This window comes from Poecile atricapillus, chromosome Z (assembly GCF_030490865.1).
Source record: "Poecile atricapillus isolate bPoeAtr1 chromosome Z, bPoeAtr1.hap1, whole genome shotgun sequence".
In the NCBI taxonomy this organism is placed as follows: Eukaryota; Metazoa; Chordata; class Aves; order Passeriformes; family Paridae; genus Poecile; species Poecile atricapillus.
Genome location: NC_081289.1, coordinates 37,027,944 through 37,048,306, shown reverse-complemented (window position 1 = coordinate 37,048,306; position 20,363 = coordinate 37,027,944). Strand labels below are relative to the sequence as shown.

Sequence of the window (20,363 nt, the reverse complement as noted above, 5' to 3'; positions counted from 1 at the left end):
AGCAAATGAAGGAAATATTTTTCCCAGTAAGGGAAAGATAACGTGTCCAATCAGGGAAAAAAATTTACTGGAAATGAGTCCAACTGTATCCAGTCCTGAGGGCAATTTTCTCCTTTCTAACAGAAAAATCTGCAATACTTAATGGCAGGTGGATATTGTAATTCATTGCCTTATGTATTGTTACTGAAAACTGGTAACATTTTCCACCTTGTACACAATAAATAAGCAAGACGTGTTTGTATGCTGAATAAAATATAATAGTGATAAAACCAAAACAGGGATAAATTCCTCAGATATCCATGTCTCCTCATACCCATCTAATGCCTTCTGTGCTAAACTTTAACATAAAGCACTGCTTTTTAAGGCCAGGCTACAACATACTTTTGTCTGATCTTAGCTTCTAAATTTCAGAGCTTCTAAATTTCAGAGTAATTCCATTTTACATGGAATAGTTAATCCAAAGCTCTTTGCATGCTTTCTTACAAGTGCTGGGAAATCATCAAACTGATATATCACAAGTGATGCAGGTACTGCAGTTGAATGGTCCTGAAGATAGAGCACTCTCTTGAGAGGAACTTTGCCCAAGAGTTTCCTTATAGAACATGCTTGGTTATAGGAACATCCAGCCTGCTCTAGAAATATATCTCAGAAAAAATGCCAAAAAATCAGCTTTTATAAACCTCTGCAACCCAATTACTTCTACTGCACTCATAACATCAGCTGCTCTTCAGGAGAAATTTATGCTGCCTGAAATCCAAATTGCAATTTGATTTTAAATCAGTTAGCTTCTTTAGTAATAATCTCTGAAATTTGTGGGTTTCCAACATTATACTTTCATTTTATTAGCTAAACCCTTAATTTGAATTAATAAAAGTTAAAAAAAACCCTACATTATTCAGGTTTCTAAATCTACTGATATAAAAGGCCTTTGATCTGGGAAATCAGCAAAGTAACCTTTTGGTGCAATTTAATACTACATGTTTGAAGTAGTAAAAAATATGGAAAACTTTGAGAAAGCATTTTGTGGGCCATGTCAGATACTCTTGTAAATAACAGAATTTTTTTTAGGGAGGAACACTGAAGTAGAAGTTATGGGAATATACAGCTGCTGTAGTTTTTTAAATTATAGTAAAGGATACATTTTAATAGGTGCACCCACCCAATCATATTTGATGTACCACAACCTTCCTCTCGAGCTGGAGAGGTGGAGTTTCTTCCTCACAATCCATGACTCTCACTCCAAAGTTAATGTCCATGCTACAATGAAAGGTCAGCATTTTTCCATGAGATAATTAAGATACAGTGATAAATACTGTTTAAACTTGTGATACATTAAGGCAGCTTGTAACCTTTTTGTAAACTCTGATGGCTAGTTCGGTAAATCACTGTAGGGCAACTGTTTGTCCTGTGTAAATGTACCTTTTCCATGTTAAATATAAAGCTGATGAGACAGGAAAAAATAGAAATAGGGTTTCCTAACACTGTCTTTTGCATAGAAACTGACCTTATGGTATTTTATTATTACAGTTTGTTATCATCTTGTATTGAGTGCAGCAGTTCAGAATTACACATCATGATATTGTTTCCTTTCCCATGCCCATGATTATCTCTACAGACATGTCTGCTGAGATATGTTTAGTCCTCCCCTGTTGCAAAGAAGCATGAGAAAAATGTGGTGGTTTTAATTTTTGGTTGGCATTCTAACAGCTGTTTTGTTTAATAACATCTGCATTTCTTGCAAATGTTAGTTGTACATTTTAACATAGACTTCACTGTTCAGTGCAAAATAGAACTTTTGTAGAGGGTTTTTTTTATATTCTTCTGTTCTTTCACATTGCTAATACTTATTCCCTATCACAGTGAAAAGTGAGTGGCAGGACTTTTTCATTCATTTTCTCATTAAAATTTTTTGTATGTACTTGCTTCTCTATTCTATTATCTTTACCTGAGATTAAATATTTTCTTACATTGTAATGTCCGGTGTTGCATTTAAAATTTTGCTAATGCAGTGGAAAGATTGTTTCAGGTGTTTTCAAACTATACTGAATTCTGTCATCTGTCACTTCATATAGGCCTGATATTGATTATTCATGTTGGTGTCAGCCTACAATAATCTCACAGTTCTGATAAATTTCTTCCTAGCCTATTGTTACCTGTGCTGTGTATTATTGTAGCTGATTATTCCTGCCTACATATAGAACCACACATTTGTTCTTACAACATTTCATCCAACTGAAGTTTTAAGGTGACTTCTTCAGGTAATTCAGGATAATTTTGAATTTTAATTGCATATTCTTATGTTCATCAGTCCAGACCATCGACAATATACTCTCAAATCCAAAAATTGCAATGCCAAGACTATGGCATTTCCCAATGTGTCCCTGGGAGGATGTTGTCCGTTCCTTGGGAAATAGTTTCATATGGCAGGAAGCAGTACATTTTCTCCTTCTCCTTGAGGCTAAATTCTCCAGGAGCTAAATTCTACAGTTAGCAAGTGGAGGTGAATGTCAACAGAAGGGAACAATACCAGCAGTAGTGTTCCCTCACTTCTCTTATTTTCACTGTTGCCTAAGAGAAAAAGAAGATGAGTTTTGTTTTAGGTACAGGTTTACATGAAGGGTGGGAAACTAAATGAGTCCCAGAAATTTAGAATTAAAGAAGTTCGAAAAGACAACTGAAAACTATTAATCAAAATAGTTTATCAGTTTCTGAATGAGCTTTCATTCTCACCTGGAAGGACTGATTAGAATACCAACACCTTTACTTTTCTATCATATCGGCCTTTATGATTACTTTTGACCTACTGGTGGTTATTCCTAACAATATCACCAATTCTCACATAAATCAGGAGCATGAGTTAATGGTCAGTGAGGCAGATTAGTCAGGAAGTTCAGTTCTTTCAGCACCTTAGAATAACTCTAAAAATAACGTGTTTTATTTTGCAAGTGGCAGCTGCAAGTCTCATTGCTTTGGAGTTGTGCTCTTCCTTTTCCACTTGAGGAGCTGGAGCAGTCCTGCACAGGGACAGCAGGAGCTGAACTCAGGCCAGTGTTCAGCCTGATGTTAATGCAGTACAGACTGACCTTAATCTGTTTAGCAGGTTAAACTAAAAAACACCAGGTGACACCTGCACATATAGCTGTATTAAAATTATGTATTGGATAGATCAGCAATGCTTAGGAACCCTTACATAAACTGTTTCTGGTTTTGTTATACTTTTCTTTCTGAAGCAGCTCTTCAACATAAAATGGGTGCAGTTATACAGAGACTAAAAGGGTCTGTCTTTCATTATTCCCTAATTTCATACTGTCAGAAATTTAAAAGTTCTGAAGAATCTGTGATATATTAGTTTACCACTTTCTGTTGCAGGTGAAGGAGTGACAGGAAGATCTGTAGAAGTTGTCCTTGCTGTTACTTTGTGTATAATTTCAGCTGTTCTTTTGGTGGCTGCAGTATATGCTTTTGCAAGGTGAGATTTGTGTATCCTGGACATAGCATGTTTGAAAACACTCAAATATGGTTTAAAGAAGAGTTGAAACAATCTTATAAGTGGAACTAATCTGTACTTTCAAAATGTCTTGATTTTTGTTTGGGTTTTTATTTGTTTTTATGTAGAATTTTAGGGAGAGAATCACAAAGAATTTAGTCTAGTGAAGGTAACCTCCATAGAAGAAGAGAATCCAACTTCTCCAGAGGGTAGATCAGAGTTGTAGCTTTTCTTAACCTTTCAGAGCCACTTCTGTATTGACAGATCAGAGTGCCAGCTGGTTGTAGTGATCTTGATGGCTGATACTATCTCCAGCTAGGTATGAAGTAAATACTCTCAATTCTATCTTCTGTCTTCCTAATAAATTTATCAGTTAAATACACAAATTGAGTTTAAATTCAAATAGTGAACAAAATGTCCATGTAAAGAAGCAGGCTGTGTATTGCACACTTGATGTTAGTTTGCTCATTCATCAGTTCTTTTCTTACTCAGCTGGATTATTCGGGCATTACCAAAGAATTTTTGTAGGAAAACTAAAAGAGTACAGCATATAGATTCTTTCTTCTGAATTTTAGACAATGTAAATTCAGTATTTGACCAAATTACACTGTGAAAAGGGAGACAAGAATAAAGGCCAAGGAAGGATTCCTGGCAACCATTTTTCAGTTTCAGCCTGTCAAATCAAAGTATTGACATATGTGTCCTTATATCTTTTGCATGTGTATTTTTCACTATTGCTTTCCATTTAGAATTCGGCAAAAACAAAAAGAGGGAGGCACATACTCCCCACGGGATGCTGAAATTATAGACACTAAATTCAAACTGGATCAGCTGATCACAGTGGCAGACCTGGAACTGAAGGATGAGAGATTTACACGGTAAGCGTACTACTTAGGCAAAACAGTAGCCCAAAGGGTCTGTAGCCATGACCCCTTTCTGACCTTTGCTTGTTTGGAAGTGTTTGTGCTGTTCTTATTTACACAGGTCACTGAGATCCTTTTTCAAAGAATGACCTCCATCCTCAAGACACTTCTCACTAGCTTTTAGAAAATCACTTAATCTTAAGCTCTTTTTACAACAAGATAAAAAACCAAGTGCAAATCACTGCTTAATTGTGTTAGCCAAAGAAGGGCTACATATTTTAAACATGCAGAATTTCTGTTTTTCTAAAGTTTTTTCTGAGTTTTTTTTAATGGCCCGATTTTTTGTGTAGGCTGCAAATTTTCACTAGCTTTCTGAAAAAGCCAGACTCCTAGAAGTCCCTATCAACTCATTCAAGAACAAATCAACTAGCTCAAGAACAAATCTGTCATTGTTTAATTGACATTTTTAAAGCATTTGTCTTTTTTAAAAAAGGGGATTGGCATAACATCTGGGTTTCTGTGGAGTTCAGCACACTGGCTGTCCTAACATCAACTCATTTAAGGTGCATGCAGCAATTCGTAATTTGTATCTGACAAGAAATCTTGACACAGATTTTTATGAGGAGAACTGCTTTTTGACTGTCAGAAATATTTTTACTATTCAACAAATAAATATAATGGTGATTATCAATAATATGTGACATCCAACTGTGTTAGAAATATTTGTGAACATTCTTCACCTGCCTGTATTTTCCCTGCTGTGTCACAGATTAAACACTGTGGTAGGCAGCCTCCTTAAAGATGAGAAGCCTAAAATAGTCTTGCCCTAGTAGCCAAATATCCTACTGTTGCAGACTAGGAATAGCTGAAAGATAAAAGGTTGTAGCTGTTGACCTGGGGTTTTTGTGTATGTCTGTGTGTGGTACAGAGTAAGTTGATTGCATGCACAAACCTGTTCAAAATAGAGCACACAAGAATGGCTGCTTGTAACAGATGAGAAAACATACTGGGAATCATCTGGAACTCATTGCCAAAAGGGCTGGGCTATGTCCTGTGTGGAGCACTTGTTCAGATATCAGAATTTAGTACCTGCTAATAACAGTGCAAAGAGTCCTCTGAAGGCAGAACCACTGCCAGTGCACTGTGGTAACTGTGCCTCAGATAAGTGATCCTGTTGGATTTTCTAAACTACCTTGTTTCCACATTGTTAGCTGAATAAGAATCGTACTAATGTTGTTTATGTACTAAAGTGTTAATGGATTTTACTTCCAGATACTCTTCATTTTTCTTTAGACGCAAGGAGATTTTTGTCATCCAGTAAGTTTTTGTATTTTTGAAGTGACATGGTGTGTTTTCCATTCTATTCTCTTAACCTGTGTGTTATCATACTATATTGAATGATATAATTAATCAAAATGAAATGTCAATCTTCGCAGATATTCTAATGACAAACAATAGTATTCTTCATTGTGAAACTGGCTTTATTTTCAGTCCCTAATGTTGAGTTATAGGAGTTCCACAACTATTTTGAAATAAATCAGGGTAATTTTTAAATGGAAATCATAAAACACTATGGCAATATAGCCCTGATATATGAAACAAAGGTAGTGTAAATATGTTATAAGAAACTTGCTGTTTCTTTCTTTTGGAAGTTATGATATATATACTTCAGAGAAATTACTTTTTTTCCTCAACTGTCTTTTGTACTCACACTGTAGCTGTTTCATACTATGCCCCTACAATATCAGCAACATATCCATGCAGTGAAATCCTTTGTTGGTTTGCACATACCATTCTGCCACTTTTCTGTCTAAGTTTTGTGTATTTTTAATTCTTACAGTCTCAAATGCTAAACAGTAATTGAAAACAATGATATTTCATACTTCTGTACACTTCATTATGTGATTTATGCACAGCAAGACCTTTACTGAGCAATGCTTCAGCAGTTTTAGTTACATCACTCTTATTTTAATGAGTCAGTCTCACATTTTGGTTTGCAATTTTTTCATGTCCTTTCATCTGTCTTTTTCTCTTCCCTCCTTCCAACTGTCCTTTAATGGCCAAAAGCAAAGACTTTCTACTTCTGTTGCTGTAAGGTACAGGACTCAGCTGTTAAAATTTTGGATCATTATTTTTCAAACCGTAGTGGCACTAAAGCTACAGCAGGCTCCTTGGCCAGGTCCTTTGTTGAACATTATGACAAACTGTTGAAGAGCAGGCACTAACTGAGAGCTCCTCAGGACAGAATTCATGACATCTTTTCATCTGGAAGATAGAAAATGTCCCAGGGTACTCTCCTAGATAACATACATATAGTAATGAGGGGCAGGATGTCCTTTATCTGTTAAAAATTTTTTAGTTTATTTTGGCTTTTTTTTGTTTTGTTTTTAAGCCTCAAAGAACCTTTCACTATGTGTAATAATCTGTTCTGGTAAAGTCAATGGCCAAAAGGGACATTTTAAGTGTCTTTAGTGCTGTCTTTAATTTAGTTAATCCTTCCTGGTAATGATGGGTTCTATCAGGGAGCTGGCAGAAACATGGCAGAATGTCCCAAGGCAGCTTACTGCAAAACCTAATGACTAAAATGTTTTTATTTCCTGTTTTTAGACTTCCACAGTTGCACCATGAAAGAACTTTCGTACATGTTACCACTGGGGAGAAGCTATGCTGAACTCAATCCCAGTCCCAGTTCTTGTGTTGACCCTGTCATTCTCATGATTTGTGGTTAAAGCAGTGACATGTTAGCATATTTAATTCTAGTATTTAATGTTGATGACTCCAGTCTAACCTTCACAAATTTCCCATGCATTTGGAATGGGCATCACTACATCTGCCCAGTGTACACTGGCCACATTTAGGAAGCTGTCTCAGCTGTGTTTGCAATGCTTGCTGTGTCTCAGTTTGTGGCTTTTGCAAGTGTATGAGGAGGGAAGAGATGGGCAGATCCCTTTACCAGACTGGTATGTTTGTATTTTTCAGATAGCAATAAATCGACTGAAATCTGGTCCAGCTTCCTACCCTGAAAGGGCAATGGGTAGTTTGTGTGAAAATCCTGGGTGAAAACAGAACAATATAGAGCTATTCCCTCTTCCACTGAATAGGAATCATCCTATTCAGTGCTCATTTCAAGAGGGTATTTTGGAAAACAGGGGGTTTTGTCACTACTCTGACATTATATTATTTAGCTACTATAAATCAATAAAGGCACACACTTGCATCTGACAGAGTTCATCCACAGAATCAAAATGCTCTAGCCTGCTCCATGAGATCCTTCTTGCCTGTCTTTCATCCATTGTCTCTTCAGACATTCTCTAATACTTAGTGGATCATGGCTTATGATCTTGGCTCGTATTCTCAGAAAATTTTTGCAGCTGGTATCTCATGAGAAAAACAATAAATTAGAAAAAAAATTCTGTTCTATATGAGTATGATGAGAAATACTTTTCATCATTTTAGATCAAAAATTCAACAGCTTGAAGCTCAGCCAGTGTTCAGTGTAGGTTAATCAAAACATATTTTACACATTTTTATAACTTTTTTTAATATGAAGTATTTTGCACTACAAAAGTTAATTTGAGTAGGAAAAGAGAAATTTCAAAGTGCCAAGCATTCTATTTGGACAACTTGGAAACTTTTTTGTGGGTAACTTTTTTTTTTTTTGACCAGGAAATAAAAGGAAAATCCCAGTTCCAGTAGTAGTCTTTTAACATAATTAAAAATCGCAAAGACATTATTGACAAACTTCAGTGGCTAAAATTACTAATACTAGCTAGTACATACATACTCACGCTCAACTAGTCTTTGTTAAGCATTTGATCAATTGGATGTAGCTTCAGAGGGCATGCAGGGAGTTAAGTCCTACTGGATTTAGTGGAAAATGAGATGTTCTTTATGAATCCAAAATGTTAATTTTGAATGTTTGGGACATACATTTCATTCCATGACAGTAGAGATGGGGTGAGACAACAGTAAAAAACGACCTTGTTCAAAACATATAACACCCATCAATCAGAACTGGATTAAACACTGTTTCATTAAGCACACTCAATACACATATACTGGATGCTCTCATTACTTGCCTTATTTACAACAGGTGCACAGGGTTTGCCAAGTCACTCTTCAAAGCAGACACTAGTCTTCTGTGAATAAATTCTGTCCCTAAATTTTCAGTGTGAACCAGGTTTGGGGAGATACCGCTCTTCCCTGTTTCAGGTGCTTACCTAGGAGACAACCTCTCTGGCACCCTAATTTTGCAGTGGTTTCCACAGCAAGGATAAAGCCATTTAGATGCCTGGTTTTTTTAAATCTTTTCTTGAGAAATTGAACCTTGTGGTTGATCATTTGAGGCTTTTTTTTCCACTCTATGTGAAACAGCTTGTAAAGAAAGTGGGGTCAGAAGAAATATTTCTGTATTACAGCTAATATAGGCCCTGCAAATATCAGAATGATTATGGAAAAGTATTATATAAAAAATGATTGTCTGATCTTATCTGTCCTATATACATTTAGTAGGTGTCTATATTTGAGGTAACAATTTTGCAGACACATTTCTATACACCAGCCTGATACTTTCCTTGTGTAGACAGACCTGTCTTCCTTTGAGTAGGGATAGGCATGGCTTCTGCCTTGCCTTTTTCTTCAAGTTTCCCTTTAGTAGTCAGCTATCAAAAATAGGCTTCCTGAAGTTTGTGTTCCAGGTGAACAAGGTTTATAAATCTTTGTGTCCTGGTACAATGGAAGAAGTGACCATGTGTTCTCTTTCCTTAGGCCTTTAATATGTAGGAAGGGTTAAGCTTAATATTGCTCTCAAATAACTTGTTAAAAATTAGTTCCTCTGTTGGTCCTAGGAAGTGAGAGTGGTGCTTATGAGTTAAGCCTTTTGCCTACATAGTAATTTCTGTAGTTTTCTGGTTGGATGAAGTTTTAATTCCCTGTAGATTTCAGATGATTGACCCAGAGAGAAAGCTGAGTCTGTGTGACAATATGTCTTCAGTTATCACTGCCAAAACAAATAAATGGCTTCTTTCTAGCTCTATCATAAGTAATCTGAGTTGGATTCAGATTTTTGATAGTCTTCAAAAAAAGTCCACACATGAAACAATACACTGTTTTAAAAGAAAATCAGATTTAAGGCTATAAAGCATTTTTTATCTTAAAGAATGTTTTTCTTTCCTCATTTCAAAGCCAGACAAGTGGAAATCTGAAATGGTCCAGCTGAAATAGGGAAATTTTCAACTTCATGGCTCGATTCTAAGTTGTGATCATTAATATGTACTGATATTAATATTTTTAAGTTTTACACAAAACACAGGGAAATGTGGAGGACCATATTACAGATAGATGAGTATTTGTTCATGGACAAAACACTGTAAGATTATTACTGTGTATTCCAATTCAAGAAATGTAGAAAAACTACTATTTTTTTAAGCCTAAGGATGCTGAAACAGAAAATTGCTGAAAGTCTTTACTGAGAACACAAAATTCATCCCTTCTGAAAATCCTTACACAACAAAGCCAATATCTTTGCCACAGTTAGACAAGTTAGACATTATCTTTCCTTTAAGCACTTTAATCATCTTATTTTCTGAGCTACCAAGCCACTGCTGTGTGCACTTGCTACTAACAGAAATCTGACAGTTCAGTAGTTCTAAAAATCTTAAACTCCTACAGATAGGTTAAAGTGTCAACCCTCAGATGCCTTGCTTAGAAAAACTTACATGATTGGATCCATGTATCTTCAGCACTGAAACACTAAATGGCCTACCTGCATTGCTTATGTACAGCACAGAAGTAATTTTTATTCCCTAATAACCAAACTGCATTTTATTACTGCAAATTATGTGCAATAAGCCCCTCACTGGTAAAAATTTGAAAGGAGAGTATTTGGAAAATTACTGGAATGTCAACTGGGACATGATTTTTTTCTGTTGTTCTGTGGTGAAGATAGGAGAACTCAAAGAAAAAAGAAGTGTAACTTCCCTTCAGTCTACTTATAATTTTTACCTGAAAAAAAGCCTGGGAAAATTTTATGTTCTAGTCAAAGACAAATATATATTTGTGTGCAGTACTTTGGTACAGCTATTAAAAATCCTTTGTTTGTTAGAAAACTTTAGTTCTATCATGTTGCCAGTATTACTAGAAGGCAGTTTCATGTGCCACATAACACAAACTTATGTGATACAATAAGCACAAGCTACATGTCTAAACATTCTGAATAAATAGAGTGGCATGCTTTCTTATCTTATTGCTCTCTTTTTCACTCTGAAGCTGTCCTTCAGCTGTCCTTAGTAAGTCCCTTTATTTCTGTGAATACGTGTGACTCCAGTGAGACTGATCCAGTGAGGTTTTCATAGCTAGTTTGCTTTGTTTTAGGATAACTGTTCTAAAAAGGTATGTACCACAAAGGCATCCTTAGTAGCTTTGAAATTAACTTCTCTGATGCTCAATAATAAATTATTCAACAATTGTATTAATCTCATTTTATCATCTCAGTTAAAAATTTAATAATTAAGAATAATTTCATAAACCAACTCTTTTTAAAACAATTTTTTCTTTTTCTACAAAAACTATTACAGCAATACAGTAGAAATTTGTATTATAGAATACTTTTTGTAATATTTTCTGTAAGAATGTATATTTGGAAAAACAGACACATAAAAGGGGTACTTAGAGTTTTTTGAAGGAATGGGTTACCTTTTAAATTGAATTACTACAAACTTTTTAACTTGGTCCTTTAAACAAGCTTTCTGAGTCTGAGTGCTTGAAATTTGGTTTCTAAATCCATTTAGAAATGCAATTGTGACCAAGTTTCAAGGCCTTCTGAAAGTCCTCTGAGTATAGATGCTCCTGTACCATCTTCATGAGACCTGCTGTGAGACACCTAATATGTATCACAGTTTTTAAAATTGACATACACAGAAATAGCCGTGAACATGTGAGAAATGAAGATAAAAACAGGACACTAATTTTTAAAATCTTTAGAAAAACAACCACAGCTGTGGTTTCTGTAGAGGCATACCAGTATCATGATTCATCTGTGACTCATTTTAGATACCTGCTTCAAATGAGGTGAAGTTACTGCTATTTTTCTTCATTGATTATAAAGGAAATCTAGAGTAGCTAAGAAATAGGTGCCTGTGTTTAGTCAGGTTGATCCTACCCTGATGCTCTGAAATGGAACTTGGAAGAATGATATTGGGTAAAGAATGCAAAATGAAGCCTGTCAATGTGTATGTAGTGGTGTGCAGCAAGCATGGGTTTCCCAGGGCCATATGGGCCCAGAGCACTGTAAAGTGATCTAAAGAAAATGATAGAGACTGTAACTATGTGACACATATCTGCTGATACCTGAGATAAAAACTTATAAAGACAATCACCCAAGGTATCTGAGTTTGAATCCATAAGGGAAACCAATCTCTAAGTACATGATATTTAATCTAGAACCTATTAAATTGCACAATATTGGTTAACTCTCAGCTTGCTACATTTAACAAAAATCTCTGTTTCAGGTTACTTAGTTATAGAAAATCTATCAAGTAAGTTTACTAAAGATTTTTATGTTGTGTTCATCAGTGAGTCTCAATGTGTGGTTCCCTCCTCTATGTTTATTAGAAAAAAAATCTCCAAGCTGCGTATAAATCATAAAAGCATGACTAATTGCATGGTAACTGGAGAAATGCTTTCTCTCTCTCTGGGGTGAAGCCTGCATGTCTGTGTTTTAGCTTGGGAAGTAATACAGGGTTATTTAAACTCCTCAGGATTTAAAAACCATGTCATTATGAGAATGAGGTCACTGCAATATTTTATATGTCTAAAACCTTGCAATGTGTAAAAATGTTTTCTGTCTGACAAAGAAATATTATGTACCTTAGAATGCAATAATAAGTTTACAAATTTACTTTAATGTCAAAACCTTGCCTTGAAATGCTGTTACCTATAAAAACAATCATAGGTTTAGTACTGTTAACATTAGCAACATTAAACATTTTGTGAGGAGGAACAACAAGGGGGTGAAATGTTTCTCTTTTAAGTGATTAAAGAGAAATCAAATAATCATGCTGTAAGCAATTCATAATTTTCTGCCTTTAAGCGTCAATTTCCATTGAAGTGGAAAATATTGTTCATTAATAAACTACAGTTAAATAAAAAGAATGACAAAGATATTCCCTATGGGTTTCTAATTCTTCTGTCTTTACCTTCAGGCCAATAAGCAAGAAATCCTTTTTACAACATGTTGAAGAGCTTTGCACAAACAACAACCTAAAGTTTCAGGAAGAATTTTCGGTATGTTGCTAGCAGTTGTCACAACATCGCAAGACCTTCAGTCGTTTCATGTGTCACATTTCATGTCCATTTTAAGCAGACAAGGCCATGAAGGACTCTGGCCTTGATAATCAATACCCAATTACCAGGTTGATTGTTTAGAAAGTAACAGTACACTGATTTGGATTCTGCAGTCTATACTACAACCTGGTCAGAATTATTCACCTTAGTGTCAGCCAGAGATGATCTTAATTCTCCAACATTTCAAGACCACCATATTTATGCTTTTACATATGTATTGTTGCATATGTAGATTACCTAGGAACAAGTTATTTACAGTTTTCTAAAATATATACATATATTTAACTGCTATAAATGTGTTTGTTTTCCTGAGTGATGATCACTCCAAAAGCAGAGTTAATGTCCATTTGGTAAAATTTTCAGGTCTCAGTCATACTACCGTGAAACTCAGAAATGTTTTTCTTTCATAGAGTTTGGTGCAGAAAGTCAAAGGTTTGCACGTGGTACTTTGGTTTTTGTTCCTCTACAAGTTATAGGTCATATTTCTTATGCTCTTGAGAATAGCTTCCATGTGAACAGCCTCCATTTCCTTACATAAGCAGATGAACACAACAAGCCTGTCTTTCTGAAAAGAGCCTAATTCTCAAAATATACATTACAGATAATATAATGCATGTATAGTTTCAAATTTAAATCTTAAAGTTTTCACTATTTTAATTAAGTAATATTTTATGGCTATCATATTTTTTCCTCAACAATAACTTCTTGTTATTTCAGAATCTTTATCATCATTATCTTAACACATACAGTCATTTGCCCAAAAATAATTTGTCAGTGTCCACTGACTTTATTATTTTGGATTTATAAATTTACCATGAATAATTTACAGTTGGATTAACAAAAATGAAGACTTAACAACTGGCTTTTCTTTTGCTAGATTATAGTATTTCAGTTTCCAAGGGAACACTAACAAAAGTGTATAAAGATTAATGGTATTTCCTACAGGTTTTATTGTTATGCTCATTAGGTAAAATTGGTCTGGATTTAATAATAAAAAGCACCATAAAATTCTCAGAGCAATAAAGTAAGAATATTTTTTTTTCCCTAAAACCAGAAGGTTTATTTCACTTGAGCAAGAATGATTAGACTATACATGACTGAACAGATGAAAAGTTTTACTATCGATAACACTTTCACATATTAACATTCATTACTAGAAAGTCTTTAGTATTACTTTCTTTAGGCATGCCCCACATTGGCTAAGCCTTACAGCATTGTAATGTCTTAAACAATAGTGTTTCATCAAACTAAAATCTTTGCAATCTGCTTAAAATTTAGAGAAATACAAGAAGCCGAGGTCTCCTTAAAACCATTTATGTACTCAACCTATAATAGACAGTTTTATGTCATTTAGGTTTTCAGTCTTTTTTCTCTCTGAGGTTCAACTTCCATGTTTCAGAATGTAGTGATATCTTCCCAGACATCTTGTCCCAAGGGCAGGCAGAATTTCAAAGTAGGTTCAGTCCCTCAATCTGAGTGTATCTATATTATTTGCAGCACATGTCTTAACAGATAAATAGGATTGACAACATATTTGAAATTACATTGGTAATGGCAATTCTCAGGAACAGGCAATGCACCCAATAAGCAAGCAGATCATCTGCACTGATTTTATCGACATGCATAATTCTACTTTTACATAAATGACTTGAGGGTCTTTCAGTGTGTGTAGGAAAGATCAGCTCAAGGCATAAACCCTTGAACATGATGCAAACCTGTATCTGAAGCACATAACTAAGCGGTGAAACAATGGAATGGGCTGCCACAGAAGCTGTGAATGTCCTATCCCTAGAAGTGTCCAAAGCTAGGCTGGATGGGGCTTTGAGCTGTCACATGTAGTGGAAGATGTCCCTGCCCATGGCAACATGGGGTTAAACTAAATTATGTTAATGTCCCTTCCAACTCAAACTGTTCTATGGTTCTATGAAAAGCATAGTGCTGAGCTTGCTTGGGCTCTCTCAGTCTGTCTCTGGATGAGTAAATTCAAGTTTACCGGGAACAGAATATGAGAATATAATAATTTACACAGATAAACTGCTAGTATATTCCCTGTGTTGTATTTGAACTGTTTCACCTAGCAGTCTTCCTGGACAATTCCAAGATATGCTTTGGTAGGTAAAGTATTCTAGGGATAATTTACAATAATAATTTATATTTAAATATATTATTATTATATTATAAATATAACTTATAATAACAGGCAGCTTGTGCACAACAAATATGGTTTGGAGTTTTCCAGCATAAATGTGAGTGAGTCTTCCCTTACTCTTGTAATTTCACTTACTCTTGTAATCCATGGACATTCCCAGTTTCATCTACTTTTCTTGACTGACCAAACTGCAGTGCTGGGACATCTTCAGGGGTCAGTCTCGGTTCACATGTGAACATGGCCTGTGGGTAAATGTGATGAGAAGGGAATCGGGACTTCAGAAGGGACCTGGATCCATTTCTTGTCAGAAAAGACACGTTTAAAGAAGCCACAGGGACCCAAAGTAAAATGATAATGGGTGTCACCTCACTGCTATTCAACCTTCCAGCCTTTCAGCTGATTCCTGCATCTCTCAATACATTTGGGAACTTATGATTTCTAGTAACTGGCAAATTACTAAAACAGGAATGCTTGTATAATACTTGTTTTTTATAAGTTCTGCTCATGAATAATAAAAAAAAAATTCCTTCAAAGTGTCACCAGTGTCACAGAAGTACTACAGTAAATAAAATGCAAATTGTTTATTTCAAAGTTTTGAGTTTGCAAAGAAATATGATTTCAGTGACAAGTTGTTACTGAGTCTGGGAACACAAATAGTCTTTCCCCACATCTAAAAATAATAGATAAGACTGAAATCCCTACTAATGCAGAGAATTGGTACAAGGCTTTTTAGCATTGTTCAGTTATGGAAGTCTCATTATGAAAATAACAATATCTGCTTCTCTATTTCCTCTCTACTATAAAGTGCTGTATTATGCTGCTACTTCTACAGTAGTTAACTGGCAAGTTAAAACTCAGAGGAGTGAGGCAAATGAGACAAGTTAAAGTTCACATGATACGGGATTCCATGGCCCAAAACACTTGCAAAATTCAAAATAGGCATTTTGTGTGTGTTCTTCCTTCATGTAAATATTAAATGACAGAAACTTTGCGGGAGAGTTTCGGCTTTCTGAATGAGAGGAATTTTAACATCTCCAGCTTTAACTGTGTTTTACACACCAGGCTGACAAAATATTTGAATTAACAATGAAAGAAAAGCGCTGTGATAAAACAGACCTGGTTTTCCATTTTTCATTACCCCTCTCATTTACTTATTTATTTATTTGCTAGGAGATTCCCATTAAACTTTATTCATAAAAGACAGACTGTCTCAAATACCTGGGCAAAAGGACATAATCCTGAGCCTGATGGTAAGGCTGTCTGGCCAACTTCTGGAAGTAGCCCATGCAGACAGTAACTGCTAATATTAAAAGACAAATATGAAGGGATTACTCTGCACAAGCAGCAAAATTTTGCATTAAGCTCATTCAAAGCAATAAGTAGACCTCTTAATTTATAGCTTAGATAGATGGATATAAAAAACAGACTTGTGTGTAACATTTGCCAAACAAAACAAAATTCTGTTGAAGTTAACAATGTATTTAGAATTCTGCATTTTTGCATTTTCTCTTTTCTTAACACCAAGATCCCTTTAACACATTTTCCCCAGTAACAAGTTCTGAAGTTGTCTCCACTCTTTTAATCAACTTTGTAAATTATACCTGTTTATGCACACAAACATCCCCATCAAATAAGTTCCTCAGCATGAATGATTTATCCATCTCTGTCCTCCATTACTAGAACTAATGGCCAGTTATGAAACTGCAGTACAACCCAAAATAACTCTTCCCACCCCTCTCACAAACAGTCCTATGAACAATAACTAATTGCCAGTTGTCTCAACTTAATTAAATTCTCATCAGTTCTCATGCTGTACTACAAACTCTCCCAAGCTACAAGAGTCAGGAAAAGGCATTATTCAAGACTAAGTCCAAGTCAGTACGGCTTGGTAACCACGCATGTGACTTCATGAAAAAAAACAGAAAACTGAAAAAGGTGATAGACTGACTTTATCCAGGCTTTTAAAGGTGAAAGTTCATGTAAGCCTAATTGTTCAAGCTGACAGCATTGTGTGCAGTGCTTCATCTAACATCGCTGGTGTAACTGGGGTTGACAGTAAGGTGGGAAACTGTAATTCTCCCAGCTGTTCTTAGAAATACACAGTTGCAGAACTGTAGAGTCTTTCTTCTTACTGGATGATTGTGTCATATTTTAATTTCAAGTGGAAAACTTTTTCAACAATCATTTATTCCTCTACAGGAGCTTCCCAAGTTTCTCGAGGACCTTGCTTCAACGGATGCTGATCTGCCTTGGAACAGGTCTAAGAATCGTTTCCCAAACATAAAGCCATGTACGTGTGTTCACTGACCAACTCCTCCGTTTTGCCCTTTACTTTCAATAGTGTAACAGATATTTGGAATGCAAGTGGTTTTGTGTTTGATCTGTCTTTGAAATAGCAGTACAATCATGTCCACATTATGAAATAATTTTCTGTCAAGTAATCCGTCTTTACTTTGTGGGGTTTTTTTTAAGACAGTTTTATTTGCAAGTAGCTTTCAACTTGCTCTCACAAGCTTTAATATGCAGGTGCAAGAAACTGTAGCCTCAATAGTTTCCTGGCTTTGTAATTCAAGCCATGTAGCAAATGCTTTAAAATTCTTCCTCATTGTTTTTTTTCCACCTTTAGTAAGAAGCAATTTTTTAAACATATAAAATCCACATGTTTGTGCATTCAGCTACCTCAGGAGTCTGGATATGCTTTCTTGTGGATATGTGTACATGTGCTACAAAGGTTCCACAGAAGATCAGAGTGGCTGTATGATAACTTATAAGCCCAGGCTAGATATTATCACAGGAGACAGGAGTCTGTCTCTCTATACTCAACACTGCTTCATTTTTCAGTTAATAAGACAAGAAATGTCATTATTATTTTAGGCATTAGCTGTGATGTGAGATGGAGTGCATGGCATTCCTGGGTTAATAATGCTACATTCTGTGCTATTAACTTTTCAGAGCAGCTGTTCCTGCAATCTACTGCCTTGTTCAAGACATATTCTAAGTTACATTCACTAAAAATGTATCTTTGTGGCAGATAATAAAACATAAACACATATGTTTCATAATTATTTAACTTTGGATTCTAATGTTCTTTACCAAGTTGAGGACCAAACACCAAAAATTCGGGTATTACACATATTTCTTGGATTTTGTAACTTCTGCATATGTACTGCGGGACCAAAACAGAAACCCTAACTTTTTTTTTTTTTTCCCTTTTCTTTTTTTTTAATGACTTAACCTTATGTAAAAAAAGAGTAAAGCTATGCAGAAATGCCAGAATATGGGTTAGTGACCTGGGCAGCAACTATATAGAAAAAAACCATCAGATCCCTGACTCTGTCCTCTGATTCATGCAGAAGTTGTGTGTGCTAGAACAGCATGGTTTGAAGTACACAGGCTCCTTTTAGGTACAGAATCCTCCCACACATACATCAAATTGGAGATTTTGGCTCATTCACCATTTAAATTAAAAAGTATTATATACAGCATGTCTGAAGCATTGAAGAAAGACCATAGAGTAATGGAAAAAGGTCAAATTACCTTTGTAATTAGTGTTCTACTCTTTCAAATATTGTTACTGTTAATAACAGTATTTTTGATTTCTTAGCACTCCAGGAACACTTTTTACATGTTTTGTGGTTTTTGAACCAATCTTTTAGTTAACTAGACTTTACTTCCATGATAGACAATAACAACAGAGTAAAGCTGATGCCTGATGCTGGTATTCCTGGATCTGACTACATTAATGCCAGCTATGTGTCTGTAAGTAGAAAGTCTCTCACATTTTTACTGTATTTGTTTTCTGGTACAAGAGTAAAAAGATAACTTGCAACAAAAAAAGGATTCTAATTTTTCTTTCATTCACTACAACCCTTGTTGCCATGACATTGTTCAAGTGACCCCTGTGGCAGTAAACATGACAAGTAGAAAATATACATATCCCATTTTCCTTGCTAAGCAATTATTTCCAGAATAATCAGAACTGTCCAGAAAATTTCTTTTTAGAAATTATCTCATACCATTATCATGAAAGGCAATAGTGGAACTCCCACTGAGGTCAATCGTTTAGATAGGTGTTATTTGGTCTCTTGATGCAGGAGTTAAAGTTTTTGTATATGAATAGGACAATGCAAAGACAACCGAACTAAAAACTTTCATAGAAATGGCTAACAGTTTTGGCATTCCCCTTATTATTTTGTGCAAATTATGATGGAGGAAAATGAAATTAGGCTTCTTGAAGAAGAAAGTAATGCTATTTTTTGTCCTCATCTTTCTTCACAGACTTCCCCTCTTTGTTATTGTGTGCTCAGTAAATTCTTCATATATATTTTAATCTCATTTTTGTCCCGTTGAAGCTCAAAGTGTGAATTATAGTTATGCCTCTAATCTCTTCCAGCAGTGGCTGGTGATCTTACATGAGGTCAAGACTTGATTTACATTAAATACTTTTTAAACACATAGCAAGACATGAAGAGTATAATCAGAACAGACGACACAAAGGAAAATAGAAATAGTTATTTGCAGGTAACTAAGAGACATTACAGAGAATAATCAGTAGAGCTGAGAGGATCTTCCTTTCTTATTAGAAAATGGTATTTATTCCCATCATGTCTTTGCTCTGAGAGTTAGCAGCCAGGAACAACCATGCCACTTGATACTGGGATTATACACAGATTGACTGAGAAGGAAAGCCGAGGCATCTTGGAGCATGGTCTAGTCTTTACTGTCACTGACAAGCCAAGTCCTAGGCAGGGAGCACCAACAGCAGCTTCCAAAAAGCTGCAGCAAAAGCCAGCTACAGAGTGTTCCCTGCTGAGATTTTGCTTGTGTGCACATATGATGACCAGTCATCAGTGAATAGACAATTACAGTGTTATGGCTTCTCAAGGCTAAAGTTTTGCCCTTTATATGCTCTTACTTTCCATGTTTGTAGATGTATGAATATATAAATGCATATAGCTGTAAACATGCAATATGTATGTGTATTTACATACCTGATTACCTAGGCTTATTTACAAATGCATGCTTGTTAACAGAGGAAAATAGAAGTCTTGTACACATATTTTAACAAATAGGAACTCTGCTGCTGCTTTGACTTTCATTGGTTAAATGAAGTCAGTAACTGAATTGTAAGCTTTGCATCCCTGAATTATAGTTTCTCACCTCAGTCTTAAACTAAGGAGGATTAATGTAGTTTCCCACTGCCACCTGTTCTTTATATTATAGATGGAGTAAATAACAGGCAGCTGTGAATTATAGGGCTATAATTCCAACAAGAAGCTTTGCTGATGCTATAAACCACTGTGTCTGTTGTTTAGAGCAAAAAAGCAGAACACTGTGATATTATAAACTGCTAGTTCTACAGCATAAATTTATTACTATTATTGTTATTGTTGCTATTTTAGACTTTCTGTAGTACATAATAGTTCCTGTAGGTGTATTTCTATGAGGAACCAGATCCATGTGAAACCACGCACTCAGAGCATCTGTAGGTTTTTTCAAGAAACTTCTTCTTCCAAAGTTT

General features: G+C 35.4%; 1 protein-coding gene across 1 annotated transcript in view; it reads left to right on the top strand.

The window, feature by feature from the left end:
• Positions 1-20,363, top strand: part of LOC131573888 (phosphatidylinositol phosphatase PTPRQ-like) — a 121,870-nt gene that overhangs the window by 92,230 nt on the left and 9,277 nt on the right. Inside the window, exons 51-57 of the mRNA XM_058828235.1 lie at positions 3,370-3,469; positions 4,237-4,365; positions 5,623-5,667; positions 11,859-11,885; positions 12,552-12,633; positions 17,042-17,132; positions 18,525-18,601. Coding sequence (XP_058684218.1) covers positions 3,370-3,469; positions 4,237-4,365; positions 5,623-5,667; positions 11,859-11,885; positions 12,552-12,633; positions 17,042-17,132; positions 18,525-18,601 — 551 coding nt within the window. The remainder of the gene's footprint in view (positions 1-3,369; positions 3,470-4,236; positions 4,366-5,622; positions 5,668-11,858; positions 11,886-12,551; positions 12,634-17,041; positions 17,133-18,524; positions 18,602-20,363) is intronic.